We start from the raw sequence: 15640 nt of genomic DNA, 5'->3' as shown, positions 1-15640 counted from the left end.
CCTCAGCCTCCGGCCTCAGCCTCCGGAGTAGTTGGGATTACAGCTGGGATTACCCCCACAACCCCCAGCTAATTTTTGTACTTCTAGTAGAAACAAGGTTTCATCATGTTGGCCAGGCTAGTCTCGCACTCCTGACCTCAGGTGATCCACCTACCTTGGCCTCCCAAAGTGCTGGGATTACAGGCGTGAGCCACCATGCCCAGCCTTCATTCTTAAAATATGTTATCTTTTGTGGTTAATTTGTTTCATGTTTAGATTTTTTTTTTTTTTTAGACTGAGTTTAGCTCTTATTGCCCAGGCTGGAGTGCAATGGTACGATCTCAGCTCACTGCAACCTCTGCCTCCCAGGTTCAAGTGATTCTCCTGCCTCAGCCTCCTGAGTAGCTGGGATTACAGGTACATGCCACCACGCCCAGCTAATTTTTGTATTTTTCGTAGATACGGGGTTTCATCACATTGGTCAGGCTGGTCTCGAACTCCTGACCTCAGGTGATCTGCCCGCCTCGGCCTCCCAAAATGCTGGGATTACAGGCGTGAGCCATGGTGCCCTGCCTTAGATGTTTTTTTGTTAAAATTTTTTTATTTTTAATTTTTGTGGATACATAGTTGGTACATATATTTATGGGGTACCTAGATTTTTTGATACATATTTAGATTTAATAGTTATGATTTGGTTTTAAATTTTAAATTAAAAATAATACTTATATCAAGAATCATTTCTACCAACGAAAAATGTTTATTTCTAAGTAAACTATGGTTCTTCTCCCAATTATTTTTAAATCAGAGATATAACCAGAGACATTACATATTCCCCAGATTTCTGACTTTAGAGCATGACTGTCTTCATAAAACTGAGTGTTCAATTACTTTCCAATTTATTTCACATGATTTTTTCATATCAAGTAAATTTTCTTTCATCTGTGTTTGGCAAACTGAAACAAGGTTTTAAACTTTTATTTATATTACAAGTTTTTGGTTAAACTGAAATGTAGAATTTATAGAAAATACAAGAGGAAATGCACATTTAATTAAAGGCAAGAACAATGACTAAGGAGAGAGAAGGAAAAAAATAAAAAAGATTAACCTAGTACAATGTCCTATTCATGCTTAAAATAACACCTGATGTTGATTATGATAATGACAAATATACTCAGAAGAAGTAATAAAAAAGCATTCCACAAATATAGCAGCCAGTTTTCAGTGATCTACCCTAGTGGTTTTTAACCTATGTTCCACAGAGCTCCCTTAGGAACCTTGGGACTGGAGCAGGGTGATAAAGTGGGCAGGGCTCTGGAACATCCAAATTCCACTATGAAACAGCTCCAAAGTTTTCTCTCTTATTTGCTTATGCTTCTAGTCAAGGTTTCATTATAAAAATGGGTTTCCTAGCAAATAACAGTTTAAAAGACACTAAGCCACACCAATGGAAAGGGGAAGTGTAGACAATAACTGAAGAGTATAGTGGATAATAACCTTTTGAGAAGGATAATCCCTAAGATGGTTATAACTATTTACAATTAAGTTCTCTTTAGTAATTAAAATTATTCAGCTTTTCTGAAGCACAAAAATTGGGGATGGGGTGGGTAAAGAAAAGATAATCTCAGTGATATGTCTGGTTAATCAAAATTGAAGTGAAATGGTTAAAATATATGCAAGTAATTGAGCATTTCACACATAATAACATGAAATTGACTATACCAATTGTCACATCAAAAGAGCTTAGTAACATTTCTAAATAATTAAAAATACATTCTATTAAAATTATAAGTGAAAGAATTTATCAGTGAAAAATGTAAAAATTATAGCATATTTACTGTGCAAGGAGATTTCTCCAGAAATATTCTCAAAAGAAGGGTTAGCTCTTCTGAACATGTTCTTGAACTCATCAAAGATACCAAAAGATCCACCAATACTTTCTGGCATGCTAAATTAAAGAAAGAGGAAAAAAATTAAGGCTAGTACACAATTAGAGGAACAAATGAGCAATTTCACCAAAAGAGCTAAAATACTATTGTCACTTTTTGAATGGATTATAAAAAAATCTAGTATAGCAATCACAAAATTTGCTGAAGAACTAGCCATATAACTAAATGTAAATCAACCAACCAACCGTCAAAACAACAAAACCACTTTTCTTTTTAATATATATATATTTTTAGACAGAGTCTCATTCTATCACCCAGGCTGGAGTGCAATGGCATGATCTCAGCTCACTGCAACCTCCACCTCCCAGGTACAAGTGATTCTCCTGCCTCAGCCTCTCGAGGAGCTGGGACTACAGGCATGTGTTACCACGCCCAGCTGATTTTTGTATTTTTAGTAGAGACAGGGTTTCGCCATGTTGGCCACGCTGGTCTCAAACTCCTGACCTCAGGTGATCCATCCGCCTCAGCCTCCCAAAGTGCTGGGATTACAGGCGTGAGCCACCGTGCCCGGCTGGCATGAGCTCACTTTTCTTAAAGATTAATTAGCTACAAGTAAACTAAGGGCATTCTTTAAAGAAGCATAAATCAATATAATATTTGTTAAGCTAATACTTCTATATCATAAAATAGTCTGCTAACTTCTAATCTTGAAAATGTTTAAATTATATCTATCACTTTTTAAGTACAAAATTAGATGACAAGTAGTGGAAATATTAAAGATGCTTTAAATACTTAAATATTACCAACTATTTAGTTTGAACATTTTCTTTATTCCATCATAGGTTTAGCATAAAACATAAATGATGATACACAAATTCACAGAATTCTTTAGAGCAAAATAATAACTAATATTTGTAGAGCAAACTATAGTGTTCAAAGTATTTTTACATGCTTTATTTCAGCTGATCCTCACCAAAAACAAAAAACCCTACAAAATAAATATTATCTCCACTTTGACCTGAAAGAAATAATCTTGATTTAAAACCTGAGATAAGTTTTAAAAGATTGGTAGTTTTGGAAGACCTAGAGGTTAGAGAATAGAAGCTGTATTTAAGCAACATATTTTGCAGAAGCAATGAGCTGACACAGTAGCAAAATAGTACATACATCTAGAGAGACTACTTGCAATGAGACCATAAAATAGCATGGACTTTGTCCTATACATAACATGAATCCATTAAAGGTTTTTAAGTAGGAAAATAATATGATCAAAGTGTGTGTGCTTAGTTTGTTTTTTTTTTTCCAGTTCAAAACTAACGGATTCCAGTTAAAAATGGGGGAATGGATATATACACTTGCTTCTGTGTACTACTGAAAACTCACAGCATTAAAGTACAGAATTATAAGAAGGAAGAAACCCATTAACAGCAAAAATATGTGGGGGCAGTGGGCACTGGGGCACATCTAGTGAAAGATTTAAAGATATTTCTTGAAGATGGAAAAGCAGATGGATAAAAGACAAAGCTGCAACCTAGAATTCCTTTGAATTAAAAAGAGGTTCAGAGCAGTAGGAAGCCGAGCTGTCCATCTAAGGTCTGGAGAGAAAGTGAGAGTGCAGCTGACAATACAGGGATTAATGAAAGGTTTGTCTGTGAATATCCACCTCTCTCCTGTTTCTCAGTACAGAGCACAGATAGTTCAGTATTCACTTTTAGGTCTCAAACCTGATAACTCTTCTCTAAAGAAATGAAATGGATTACCAGGCAAAAGCTCAGGTATATATAGGCTTTTAGCATCATGGCTACCGAGTGTAACTGTCCAGTCTGCAGACTGAACAAACTGCCTAACCAGAGGGAAAAGCAGAGACTAAAATAAAGCATGAACGCTGTATGCCAAGCCATGTATCCTAGTTTTGGGCTGTGATGCCTGGATCAAGAAAGGGATGCCTTTTTTTCTCAGCACAAAGGTACTATAAGCCAGCCAAGCCCTATATGTGAAAGAAGCATTTTTCTAAGGTATGCAAACTGCCATGCAGGGTAATAGTATCCCTAATGGTCCCCCAAAGTAAAGCTCTCTTCATTACAGTGTTTGGGAAGCCCCTAATCATCCAACGGCACATTCACACTGAGCTCTTCAACATACTACCCACTCAGGAAAGAGGCCAAAATAGAAAATAAATTCACTTTCACAGTATTAGAGGAAATCTCCAACAGTTTTACTGAATACAAATAGGCTAAAAGGCTCATAAAAATATTAGAGAATTAGCAACCTAAAGCAGTAAAAACAATACTTAAAAAACAAGAAACAGACAAAACTGACCCCAGAGGAAAATGAGATAATTTGGGGACAGAAGAAACTTTAAGATGTTTGTTACTATAATCAAATATATACAAGGAGATATTATATCCTTATAGGAAAAAGAAATAACCAGAAAACAATCAAACAAAAAAGAGTTCTTAAATATTAAAATTACCAAAATGAAAAGTTAAATAAAAGGTTGGGATTGAAAAAATGTCTCAAGATGTAGCATAAAAACAGTGACACAGTCAATACAACAGGAAAGATAATCTTACCTTTGCAAGATCAATTGGGAAGGCTCAAGATTACAATTAGAATACAAGAAAAAAAAGAGGAGGGAATATGGAGAGGAGAAAATTATTTTTTAAAATAATAAGTCTTCATGATCCTGTATTAGATCTAAGATATGACACTAAAAGCAAAGCAATGAAAGTCAAAATAGACAAATAGGACTTCATAAAAATCTTTTAAAACGTGCTATCAAAGTAAACCATCAAGAAAGTGAAGAGACAGCACAAATAATGGGAGAAAATATTTGCAAACCACATATCTGATGAGGACTTTCCATCTAGAATACATAAAAAACTCTTACTATTCAATAATCAAAACACAAATCACCAGTATAAAAATGGCTGAAGGATTTGGATAGACATTTCTCTGAAGAAATCCAAAGAAAATATGCAAATAGCTAATAAGCACACTGCTGTGGTGTAAATATCTGTCCACTCCAAAACTCAAGTTGAAATTTGGTTTCCATTGTGGTAGTGTTAAGAGATGGGATATTTGGGAGGTGACTGGGTCATGAGGAGTCTGCCCTCATGGGTGGGATTTATGCCCTTATGAAAGGGAGAGTTCAGCCCCCTTTTGCCTCTCTTCCTTTCTGCCTTTTGCCATGTGAGGATGCAGCAAGAAGACCCTTGCCAGATGCTAGCACTTTGATCTTGGACTTTCAGTCTCTAGAACTATGAGAAAATAAATTTCTGTTCATTATAAATCACTCAGTCTGTGGTATTCCCTTATAGTAGCACAAAAGGGACTAAGGCACACACAAAGATATACTTAATACATTAGCCTTCAGGGAAATACAAATCAAAACCACAGTGAGATACCACTTCATATCCACTAGGATAGATGTAATTAAAAAGGCATATAACAACAAGTGTTGGCAAGAATGTGAAGAAATTAGAACCCTTATACACTGATGGTAAGAATGTAAAATGGTATAGCCATTTTGGGCAATAGTCTGTCAATTTCTCAAATGATTAAACACAGAGTTACCATACGACCCAAAAGAAATGACTCAAGAGAAATGAAAACATATGTTCACACAAGAAAACTGTACATGAGTGTTCATAGCAGCATTATTAATAGTAGCAAAAAAGTAGGACAACCCAAATGTCCATCAACTGAAGAATGGAAAAATCAAATGCAGTATACCCACACAGTGGAATGTTATTTCAGCCAAAAAAAAGAAGCAGAGAAGGGAAAAGTAACTTTATAGTGGAGAGACCTGACAAACACTACTTAATGCAAGTGATCAGGGTCAACATCAGCAATTATAAACATGTTGACAATATGTACCCTTGATATGATTTAATGACAATGGCACTTGGCTTCTATGATCTTCCTCTCAAAAGCCCATACCCCTAGTGTAATCATGACTTTTGACCAAGGTGCCAAAACTTTCATTCAATGGGGGAGGGACAGCCCCTTCAACAAATGGTGCTGAGAAAATTGGATATTCACATGCAAAAAAATAATAATGAAGTTGGGTCCTTACCTAACCCCATATACAAAATTTAACTCAAAATGAATTCAGGACCTACATGTAAAACTATACATCTCTCAGAATAAAACTTACGGGGAACACTCCATAATATTGGATTTGTCAATGATTTCTTAGATATGACACCAAAGGTACAGCCAACTAAATAAAAAAATAGATAAATTGGACTTCAAAATGAAAAACTTTTGTGCATCAAAGGATACTATCAACAGAGTAAAAAGACAACCCACAGAATAGGAGAAAATATTAACATATCACATATCTGATAAGGAATCAATATCCAGAATATATAGAGAACTCTTAAACCTCAACAACAACAAAAGAAACAGCCCAATTCGAACATAAGCAGAGGGCTTGAATAGACATTTCTTCAAACAAGATATACAAATGGCCAATAAGTACATGAAAAGAGGTTCAACATCACTAATCATTAGGGAAATACAAATCAAAATCACAAGATAGCACAATGAGAAAAATGTCAAACAAATTCTAATACAGGGACATTCTTCAAAATACCTGACCAGTGCCCCTCAAAACTATCAAGGCCAACAAAAACAAGGAAAGTCTGAGAAACTGTTACAGTCAAGAGGTACCTAAGAAGACATGACAACTAACTATTATGTAGTATTATCCTGGATAAAATCCTTGAACAGAAAAAGGACATTATGTAAAAATTTAAGAAATCTGAATTATGGACTTTAGTCAATAATAACATATCAATATAAGTTCATTAATCATAATACATATATCACAAAAAGTTAGATGTTAATAATAAGGCAAACTGGCAGGGAAGGGTGTAATGAGGGAACTCTATAATAGCTGTTCAATTTCTCTGTAAATCTAAAGGTGTTCTAAAAAATAGTCTATTAATAAAAACTGAAGGAGAATTGCTTAACCTGGGAGGCAGAGGTTGCAGTGAACTGAGATCGCACCACTGCACTCCAGCCTGGGCGACAAGAGCAAAACTCTGTCTACAAGAAAAAAATAAAAAACAAAAAAACCTGAAAAAAACGAATCCATACAAAGTAAGAAATTTAAAACATGATTAGAGAACTAAAGTGCTGAAACATGCTACCACATGAATGAAGGTTGAAAGCATCATGCTATGTGAAAGAAACCAGTCACAAAAGACCACATATTCCATGTATATGGAAAAAAATCCAGAAGAGAAAGTAGATGAGTAATTGCAGAAGAATCCGTGTAGGGGAGGGTTAAGAGGCAATAGGCAATGACTGCTTAAGGGTACAGGGTTTCTTTTGGAGGTGATGAAAATGTTCTAAAATTAATTGTGGTGATGGTTGCACAGCTCTGTAAATAAACTGCCTACTACAAAACACTGAACTCTACACTTTAAACAGGTGAAAGTTATGGTATGGGAATTCTATCCCAATAAAGCTGTTATTAAATAATGGAACATAATTTCTCAGAGTTAAAATGGAAACACATATTCAGAACATAAGGGTTCACTAAGTGCCTAGCGTAATAAATAAAAATACACCCATATACTAAATAAGTAAATGAATGAGAAGAGAAAGCTTTTCCTTACAGTACAATCTCAGTGAACAAATGCAGAAGGAATGATGGAAATAGAAAATCACTATTTGGCAGATACCACAGAATTAACTGTCTCAGTCAAGAATCATCATACTTTCATATTTTTCCATAATACTAAAATTAGTGGATAAAAGAATGAGAAAAAGTATATTTACATAGTCTCAAGTTATCTTCCCACAAGATACTTATTAATTATAAAGGGATAATAGTAACTTTACAATAGAGAAACGGCAAACACCTCCTTAACCACATGATCAAAGTTAACATCACCAGTAGTAAGATCCAGATATCATAAATCCTTTTGATTTGATGCACTCAGAAGGACCCAATATCACTTCTGAGTATTCCTGCCAAAAATGTATAACCTGAATTTAATCATGAGAAAACATCACACAAACCAAAATTAACGTCTCATGTAGGCTAGCCTTAAATTCTCCAATTAAAATGTAGATTTCTTGTGATTAGCAATCATATTATACATTCATTATGACTTCCTCAAATGTCTGAGGAAATACCAAGTACAGAGTAATCAATATCAGATATGGCAACAACATGGCGTTAGACTGGGTTACAGTCCCCACAATGCCACTTCTATGTATATGATCCGGAACAACTCAACCCCTTGGAATCTAGATTTTCCTCTCTATGAACATACTTGCACTCTGTCTATTTCATTGTGTTGATCTGAGGAACAAATGGGATAATGCATATAAAGACGCTTTTTTGAAATCACAGAGCACTATGCCAATAGAAGACTTTTTTTTTTTGAGACAGGGTCTTGCTCTGTCACCCAGACTGGAGTGCAGTGGCACGATCATGGCTCACTGCAGCCTTGGCCTCCTGGGCCTAAGTGATCCTCCCACCTCAGCCTCCCGAGTAGCTAGGACCACAGGCATGCGCCACCACACCTGGCTGATTTTTATAGATGGGGTCTCTCTATATTGCCCAGGCTGGTCTTGAACTCCCAGGCTCAAGTGATCCGCCTACCACCTCAGCCTCCCAAAGTGCTGAGATCACAGGCACGAGCCACCACATCCGGCCAGAAGCCATTATTATCAACTTTTTACATAAAATAATTTCAGAGCTATTGTTTAAAACAAACAGTTTCAACTTACCTTGAAAATCAGAATCGGCCTGTGTTAAAATACTCAAGAACCCTCCTAAAAGATTTTTCACAGTTCCCTGAAGATTACAAAAAAAATACAAAATTAAATTACTTACCTCACAGAAGCATGAAACAACTGTAATGTCATAATAAATTATATGATAGGGTATCTACTATATATGTATATATGTATTTTAAAATGACTAAAAAGACTACTATGTGTAGGATTGTACTAATTTTCATTTTCTTTTATACCGTTTTAAATTTTCTGATTTTCAAAACAGTGAGCATATATTCAAATTAAATGCATTTAAAAAAATATTACCCATTCTCAGAAATAGATGAGATTTTACTACTGGCTAGCAAAGGTCATTAATTTTTTATGCTACTTTAAAAAAACTATGGAATTAGAAGATTTTGGAATACCACTTGTAGGTAAAAACACACCTGAGGTATCAGAAAAGATAAGTAATCATCTCAAATAATTTTCAGAAAAGTTGGGTTATACATAAGGAGATATTATTGGGTGATGAGTCTGATAAATATTGATCATATTTAACTAAATGAATCTTTTACCTGTTGCATGAGCAGAAAAATATTCTTTTCTTTCTGCCTAATAATTCTCAAAAAACTCTCAAATACATGGGCAAGCACATCAAGCTTGGCTTTACTAGCAGAAAGCAAATTTAATTCCAGCATACAAATCTCAGGATATATTATTTCCCCTTGAGTGAGGTTTTCGAGTAAGTCATTTGGACTGCTTGATGCACTGAAACCTTCTGTTTCAGACTTTAAGTCTACCCCTGAAAAGAGAAAACAAAAGATTATTTTATTCCCTAAACACTAAATATTTCAAACTTTATTAATCATTTAGAAGATCTAGTGGCAAAAGTACTATTCAGAGGATGCTTACAAAACCTTTTCCAATCTTTTCCTACAACACAACTTATGACAATGATATGGGTATTCTGAAGATTAATAAGTTGCCTTAAAAGCAATTTTCATCTTCAGTAGAACTACAAATTTTACAAATAAACAAGAATTTTTACAGACATATGATACAGATTTAACACATCCCATAGACACAACTTTAAAAAAAAAAACCTATTCAAACTTTCTGACCCCCCAAATACCTAAATCACAGAGCAGTTCAATTTGCCTACCCAAATCTTTGTGAAAATAGCAGGCTTGGCTATTGGTTGGATGAATTATCGATTTTGCCGACTTCATAACTGAGAAACAATCCTGTTTTATTGAATATTGCATTTTGGAAAAATTGACTTATAAGATCTTTTAAGACTGCTGTGCTCTTAACAAAACGTTGATATAGTTAAGAAATTCATAAATTTTACCAACCAGTTACGATTACAATATCACCCAGGTTATCTATTTCTATTTTATTATCTATTTCTAGTATTTATTGTCTTTCACACTAGAATATACATGAAACTGGGGAAGTTGTCCTTCACTCCATGTTCTTAGGCACTCAGACGATGTTTGTGATAACAAACTATATTACTTTGTTGCATGTATGAATGCCAGACTGTTGGGAAGATCAATAAAATGATAATGCAACACACTTGTTAAACTGTAAGGCAATACAAAATTCTAAAGTGGTATTATTATGAACCATTTTGCTATTCAATGATCTGGCTTGCAGATCTAATCACAAGCACTTCAATTATATTTTACCATCATCCTGGGTTTTGCCATCTTCAGGATTGCTTTCACTATCTGCTTCATAACCTTCTTCTTCAACTAAAAGCTTAAAACTACAACACTGAGAATCCTCAGCTTCTTCTGAAAAATCACCAGGCTGGGATGACAATTCTTTTGCAGATTGATGACTCTATAAATCAGTGTAATTCAAAGGTAAAAGTTATAATATTTGCTTGTTTTTAGTTATAGAATACTTATTATTCAAAAGTCATGTTAAGGACAGTTTCAATATTTTCTTAAAGAAAAAAACTTAGTAATATGAATCATTATAAATTATGAAATTCACTCAGCAAAATTTCCCAGATGCTTTCAGACAACTTAATACCTCAAAAAAGGGGGTTTCTAACAAAGTAAGTTCTAACAAAGTAGGTCATTTATTTATTATTTATTAATAAATAAATATATGTAAGAAATTTCATTCTAGTTATACAATAGGAAATGACTAAAAACCACAATGTGGTGAAATTTTACTTCATACAATTTAATACTAATATGTATTATTTGTGCACATTTGTTAATAATAAAGATTTTTTCATAAGGATTTTTATAAATGCCTCATAAATTAGGTACTAGAGCAGACAAGACATTTTCTTCAAAGGGATTAATTAAAATATCTCGGAATGCAACTGGCTACATAACAAGCATCTCAGAAATCAAGAGTTCCAGTATTAACTTCCTGTGTAAGAAAGAAATTTTCCTTTTCTTATAAAAATGTCACTAATACCTTCATTTCAGAAAACATTTTCACCTAAAGAAGCTCAGAATACTTCATCATTGTAACAACAATAAAAGGTAGAATAAAGTAGGTATTTTAACATTTTACAGTTAATCAATTCAGTAATATGATGAACATATTAATAGCTATTTCAGCATGTTTTTAAGTTATGCCAAATAGTAACATACAATGTTATTTCAAAACCTTATAAAACATCATATACATGGCTAGATCAAGGAATTAAAAGAGAAGTTATATAAAAAATAAAGGACAGATGGCAATTAAAGGTAAAATAAACATAAAATGAGAGGGAAATGAGCTAATTATGCACCATATAATTTTAGGAAAGAAAATTAAAATAGTTGTTTTAGGAAAAAACATTAAACAACTAAAACATTGTGATTACTATTTTCTATGTAAATATTAGTCATTTTTATGTTGAACGATTTAAAATTAATGTGAGTAGAGAGTTCTGGAAATATTAGCTGTACCACCAAAGAACTAGATAGGATAGGTAAATCATCACCATCCCTGAATTAACATTTAATAAACTATCAAGTATATGTAAAATATACCAAATCAAGTAATATATTTGTCTTAACTGGAAGTAATTCTCAGTAAATTTCCAGAATAGATAAGGAAAAGCATATCATATTGCTCTCCTGTTATGTATAAGACAGGGCAATGACAAAATACTGTTCATCCCATCATATATCCATCACGTGGAGATAAGATCCACTGAACTCATCTGACCAAGTCCTAGTCCATATGCTCTAATGACATTGATCAGCATCCTAGTCTCATCCCAACTTCCACCTCTGCTGGTCATACCCAAAGAACACAACTACATGTTGTTATTCATACCTTCTCAGTCACAGCATCACTATGTTCAAAATCTGCTGAATAATTCCCGAGGGCAACTCGAAGCAGGGCATCAAATAAAGGCTTTGCTAGTTGTGTTTCAATCACCTTTGACTGGGAAAGATGGTCCTTCATTTCAAATAATATATTTTCCACAGACAAGTTCTAAGGTAAAATAAAAGAGACTAAGAATATTAATAACTATTTAAAAAACTAAATGATGAAAAAATAAATATTTACCTAACTATAAAGCTAATCCATTTACTTGCAGTTGATATGAAAGTAAAATGACTATATAAATATCTAGCTCTATACAAACATCCTGTTAAAATTAATAACATTTTTATTGATAAAATACTTAGTTCATCTTATTTGGTTTTCATTGCAGCATGGTAAAGAATGGCAAGAAATGAAGCTAAGCAAAGAAGTCAAAGCAAGACTGAAGAGATTTGTGCACTGTGTTAAAGCGTGTGAATTTCAATTGTGGAAATTCAGTGTGGAAATATCAGGACTTTTTAGAGGTAAGGCAACATGGAGGCTGGAACTGAAGTAGGAAGAGCCTGTTGGCTGGCTGAACAGTTAGGGGTAAGTTAGTGAGGACAGAAGAGGTCTGCCATATTCCCAGTCCCTGGATTCCTTTTTTTTTTTGAGACGGAATCTCGCTCTGTCGCCCAGGCTGGGGTGCAGTGGCGCGATCTGGGCTCACTGCAAGCTCCGCCTCCCGGGGTTACGCCATTCTCCTGCCTCAGCCTCCCGAGTAGCTGGGACTACAGGCGCCCGCCATCTCGCCCGGCTAGTTTTTTGTATTTTTTAGTAGAGACGGGGTTTCACCGTGTAGACCAGGATGGTCTCGATCTCCTGACCTCGTGATCCACCCGTCTCGGCCTCCCAAAGTGCTGGGATTACAGGCTTGAGCCACCGCGCCCGGCCCCTGGATTCCTTTTTAGTAGAGAAATGATCTCAGGAGAAAACTTGTAAGAATGTGAGGGAAAGCAGAAAAGGTTAGGGGAAGAATCTGGACAAAGATGTGGTTTTAGGAGAAGTCTGGTCCTAGCCTCATTTCCTGGGAAGCTCTGGAGCCTGAAGTGCCCCACAGTGATTGTCGCCACTTCTTAGAGCCACATCTATCAGCATTAGCTATGAGCATCCTTCCCGGGCAACTCCCTGGGAGGCATCTCCCATCGGCCAAGGGCGATTCCTGGAAGACGGGTGCTGATGTGCAGATGGTGAATGGGTGATCAGTTTGGTAAAGGAGATCTGGGCAGGGCAGCCAACAGCATCACACAAAGATTTAGATCTTTCAACTTTGAAACACAATATCTATTATTCTTCATCTGACACTTAAAAATTGTGTGTGTGTGTGTATGTCTGTGTAAGTGTGTGTATATATATATAAAACGTAATATATATAAAACCTAATATATATTACATTATATATTATATATATTACATAATATATCTATTTATATATATATATTACATAACAGCTGAACTAAGGACACAGTATTACCTGATAAGGTAACTCCAATTCCATCTTCTGTTGACTAGTTCTGGCACCATGAAGACAAATGGCCAGAAGGGCTTCCAAAAGTCGTATACTCTGAAGTGAGGTCTCACTTTCTTGACTTGTAAGTATCTTTGCTTCCTCGGGAGCAGCTTCACTAGCTGAAATTTGTTCCACATTCATGGAAGAAATATGCTGTACCTCTAATTTACCTAAACTGTCAGCACTCTTTTTTAGACTACCTAGTTCTGACGGTATGGGGTCACTTTTTATAGTCAAAGATAATAAATCTTCCTTCATAGTTATCTCAGGTTGAGAAATTCTGTTTAAATCCTGGTTTTCATTTACAGTTGTATCTCCCTCCTTTTTTCCTTGCTCCTCTTTGTGACTTCTGAACAGTTTCTGTATTATCATAAATATTAACTTATGGCATACTTGGAAACCACCAAACCTATAAAACTGTTTCTGGAAGACTGAACTCAACATGTAGATCCAACGACACATAGACCAAATGTCTGCTGCTTGGTGCATATGTTCAGGAGAAGGCAAGGCAAGGCTCTCGAGAGATAAACATGGCAGCATATGACTTAAAGGCTCGCTGGCTGTGCTGTCATAGCCAGAAGTATCTTCTGAGTCATTGGCCAACTCCCTATCAGACTCTGCTTCTTTACTTATGCATAAAAATGCCACACAGAGGAACAGGTTTATTGTGTTGATATGAACATCCTGGTTAACAGTCTTCCACCTCTTTGGATAAGCTTCTTTGAGGCCAGCATAAAATCTGCTGAGACTCTGAGGAGAATCTGAATAAGCTTGCTGATGATGAAAAGAAGTACCTACATGTACAGAGGACAACTCCTTCTGTTCACCGTCTATCCCATCAATACCTGGAACTGAGGCATCTTTCTGTTGCTCCTCTAGGCTGATTATCAGAGTTTCAAATGCTTTTAGAGAATGACTTCGAATACCATTTAAGTAATTTAATTCGATTATTTGATTTACTCCATTACAACCCAAAAACAAATCTCTTATTACCCTGTGAAAGAAAAAAAGCATATAAAAAGTTTTAAATAAAGAAACATTAGTTATAAATAGGTACATATAGTATTTAATATATTGGTATTGCATGTGGGATATACTAACCACTACCTAATTTTATCCATCAATTATCAGGCTAAAGTTAGATATAATCAGGACCTCAAGTTACTTTCTAATTACTCTGATATCCTTCTTCAAACATTTGTATATATGGCTCCAGCAGTGTCTAGAAACAAAAGATTACCTGTCCACACATTAAATGAAGCAATTCAAGGAATAGTATTTTTCTCCAAATGGCAAATTCTATATAAATTCTGAACATCACAGCCACCACCACACTCGTGATAGACACTCTGAGGGCAGGTAAGCATGTGTTTGTTCATTAGTTTTTCCGCCTGATGGTTCATTTGGGAATTTTTGTTTATTTTAAATCTATGCCTTATGAAAAGAAAGCACCACACTACAGAGCTGAAAATCTTCAGAAGGTTCGGCATCACATGAATTTCCCTTCTAACTGGGCTAGTTACACAGAGTCAATAGTACAAATACTATAAAAGGTTTTCTGCTCTGTCTCAGGTGAGATTTGTGTCTAGATCATTGGAATCCTACTAATAACTTTAACATAAGCCAGCTAGGTGATTCTCAGCCCTCCCATCACAAAGATCTAGGTTGCCCACAAATATGCTAAAGAGTTACAAAACTTTCTAATCAGTCAGTTCTATTTAAACGATGTCGAAACGTCAGAGAAATTTTTAAATGACTGTAAGGCAATGATTTAATGTCAATAATAGTTTTAAAGTAGTTGTACTAAGATGGACCAAAAAATGCCACACATGAAGATATTAATGATAGGATATATTTGTATAAGTTTCTAAAATGCTATATGCATTAATTTGAAAGGCCAGTCTACCTATCAGAAGCAAGATTTATAAAATTATTTTTAAATGCATCAGATCTGGCAATCACAAAGTCTGGAAAACTCACTGATATGATTAAAAGTAATTTTAATTTTATTTTTTATCTATATTTTCTAATTTTTCTGCATATATTACAGAGGTTATAAATATAAATTTAATATTTTAAAATTAACAATCCCATTAATGCCACTGCCTCAATAATCATTTTATGTATTTTACATATACTACATATTTTACGTAGTTGTAAATAAGTGAACAGTATTTTTTTTTTTTTTTTT

The 15640-nt window shown here is 34.8% G+C and overlaps 1 protein-coding gene across 1 annotated transcript in view; it reads right to left on the bottom strand.

Annotated features, from left to right (window-relative positions):
• Positions 1-15640, bottom strand: part of LYST (lysosomal trafficking regulator) — a 212151-nt gene that overhangs the window by 130166 nt on the left and 66345 nt on the right. Inside the window, 6 exon segments of the mRNA XM_017862282.1 lie at positions 1815-1924; positions 8619-8685; positions 9185-9411; positions 10301-10457; positions 11907-12068; positions 13414-14443. Coding sequence (XP_017717771.1) covers positions 1815-1924; positions 8619-8685; positions 9185-9411; positions 10301-10457; positions 11907-12068; positions 13414-14443 — 1753 coding nt within the window.

Source organism: Rhinopithecus bieti, unplaced genomic scaffold (genome assembly GCF_001698545.2).
Source record: "Rhinopithecus bieti isolate Rb0 unplaced genomic scaffold, ASM169854v2 scaffold_57691, whole genome shotgun sequence".
NCBI classification, from domain to species: Eukaryota; Metazoa; Chordata; class Mammalia; order Primates; family Cercopithecidae; genus Rhinopithecus; species Rhinopithecus bieti.
This window is presented reverse-complemented; position numbering and strand designations above follow the sequence as displayed.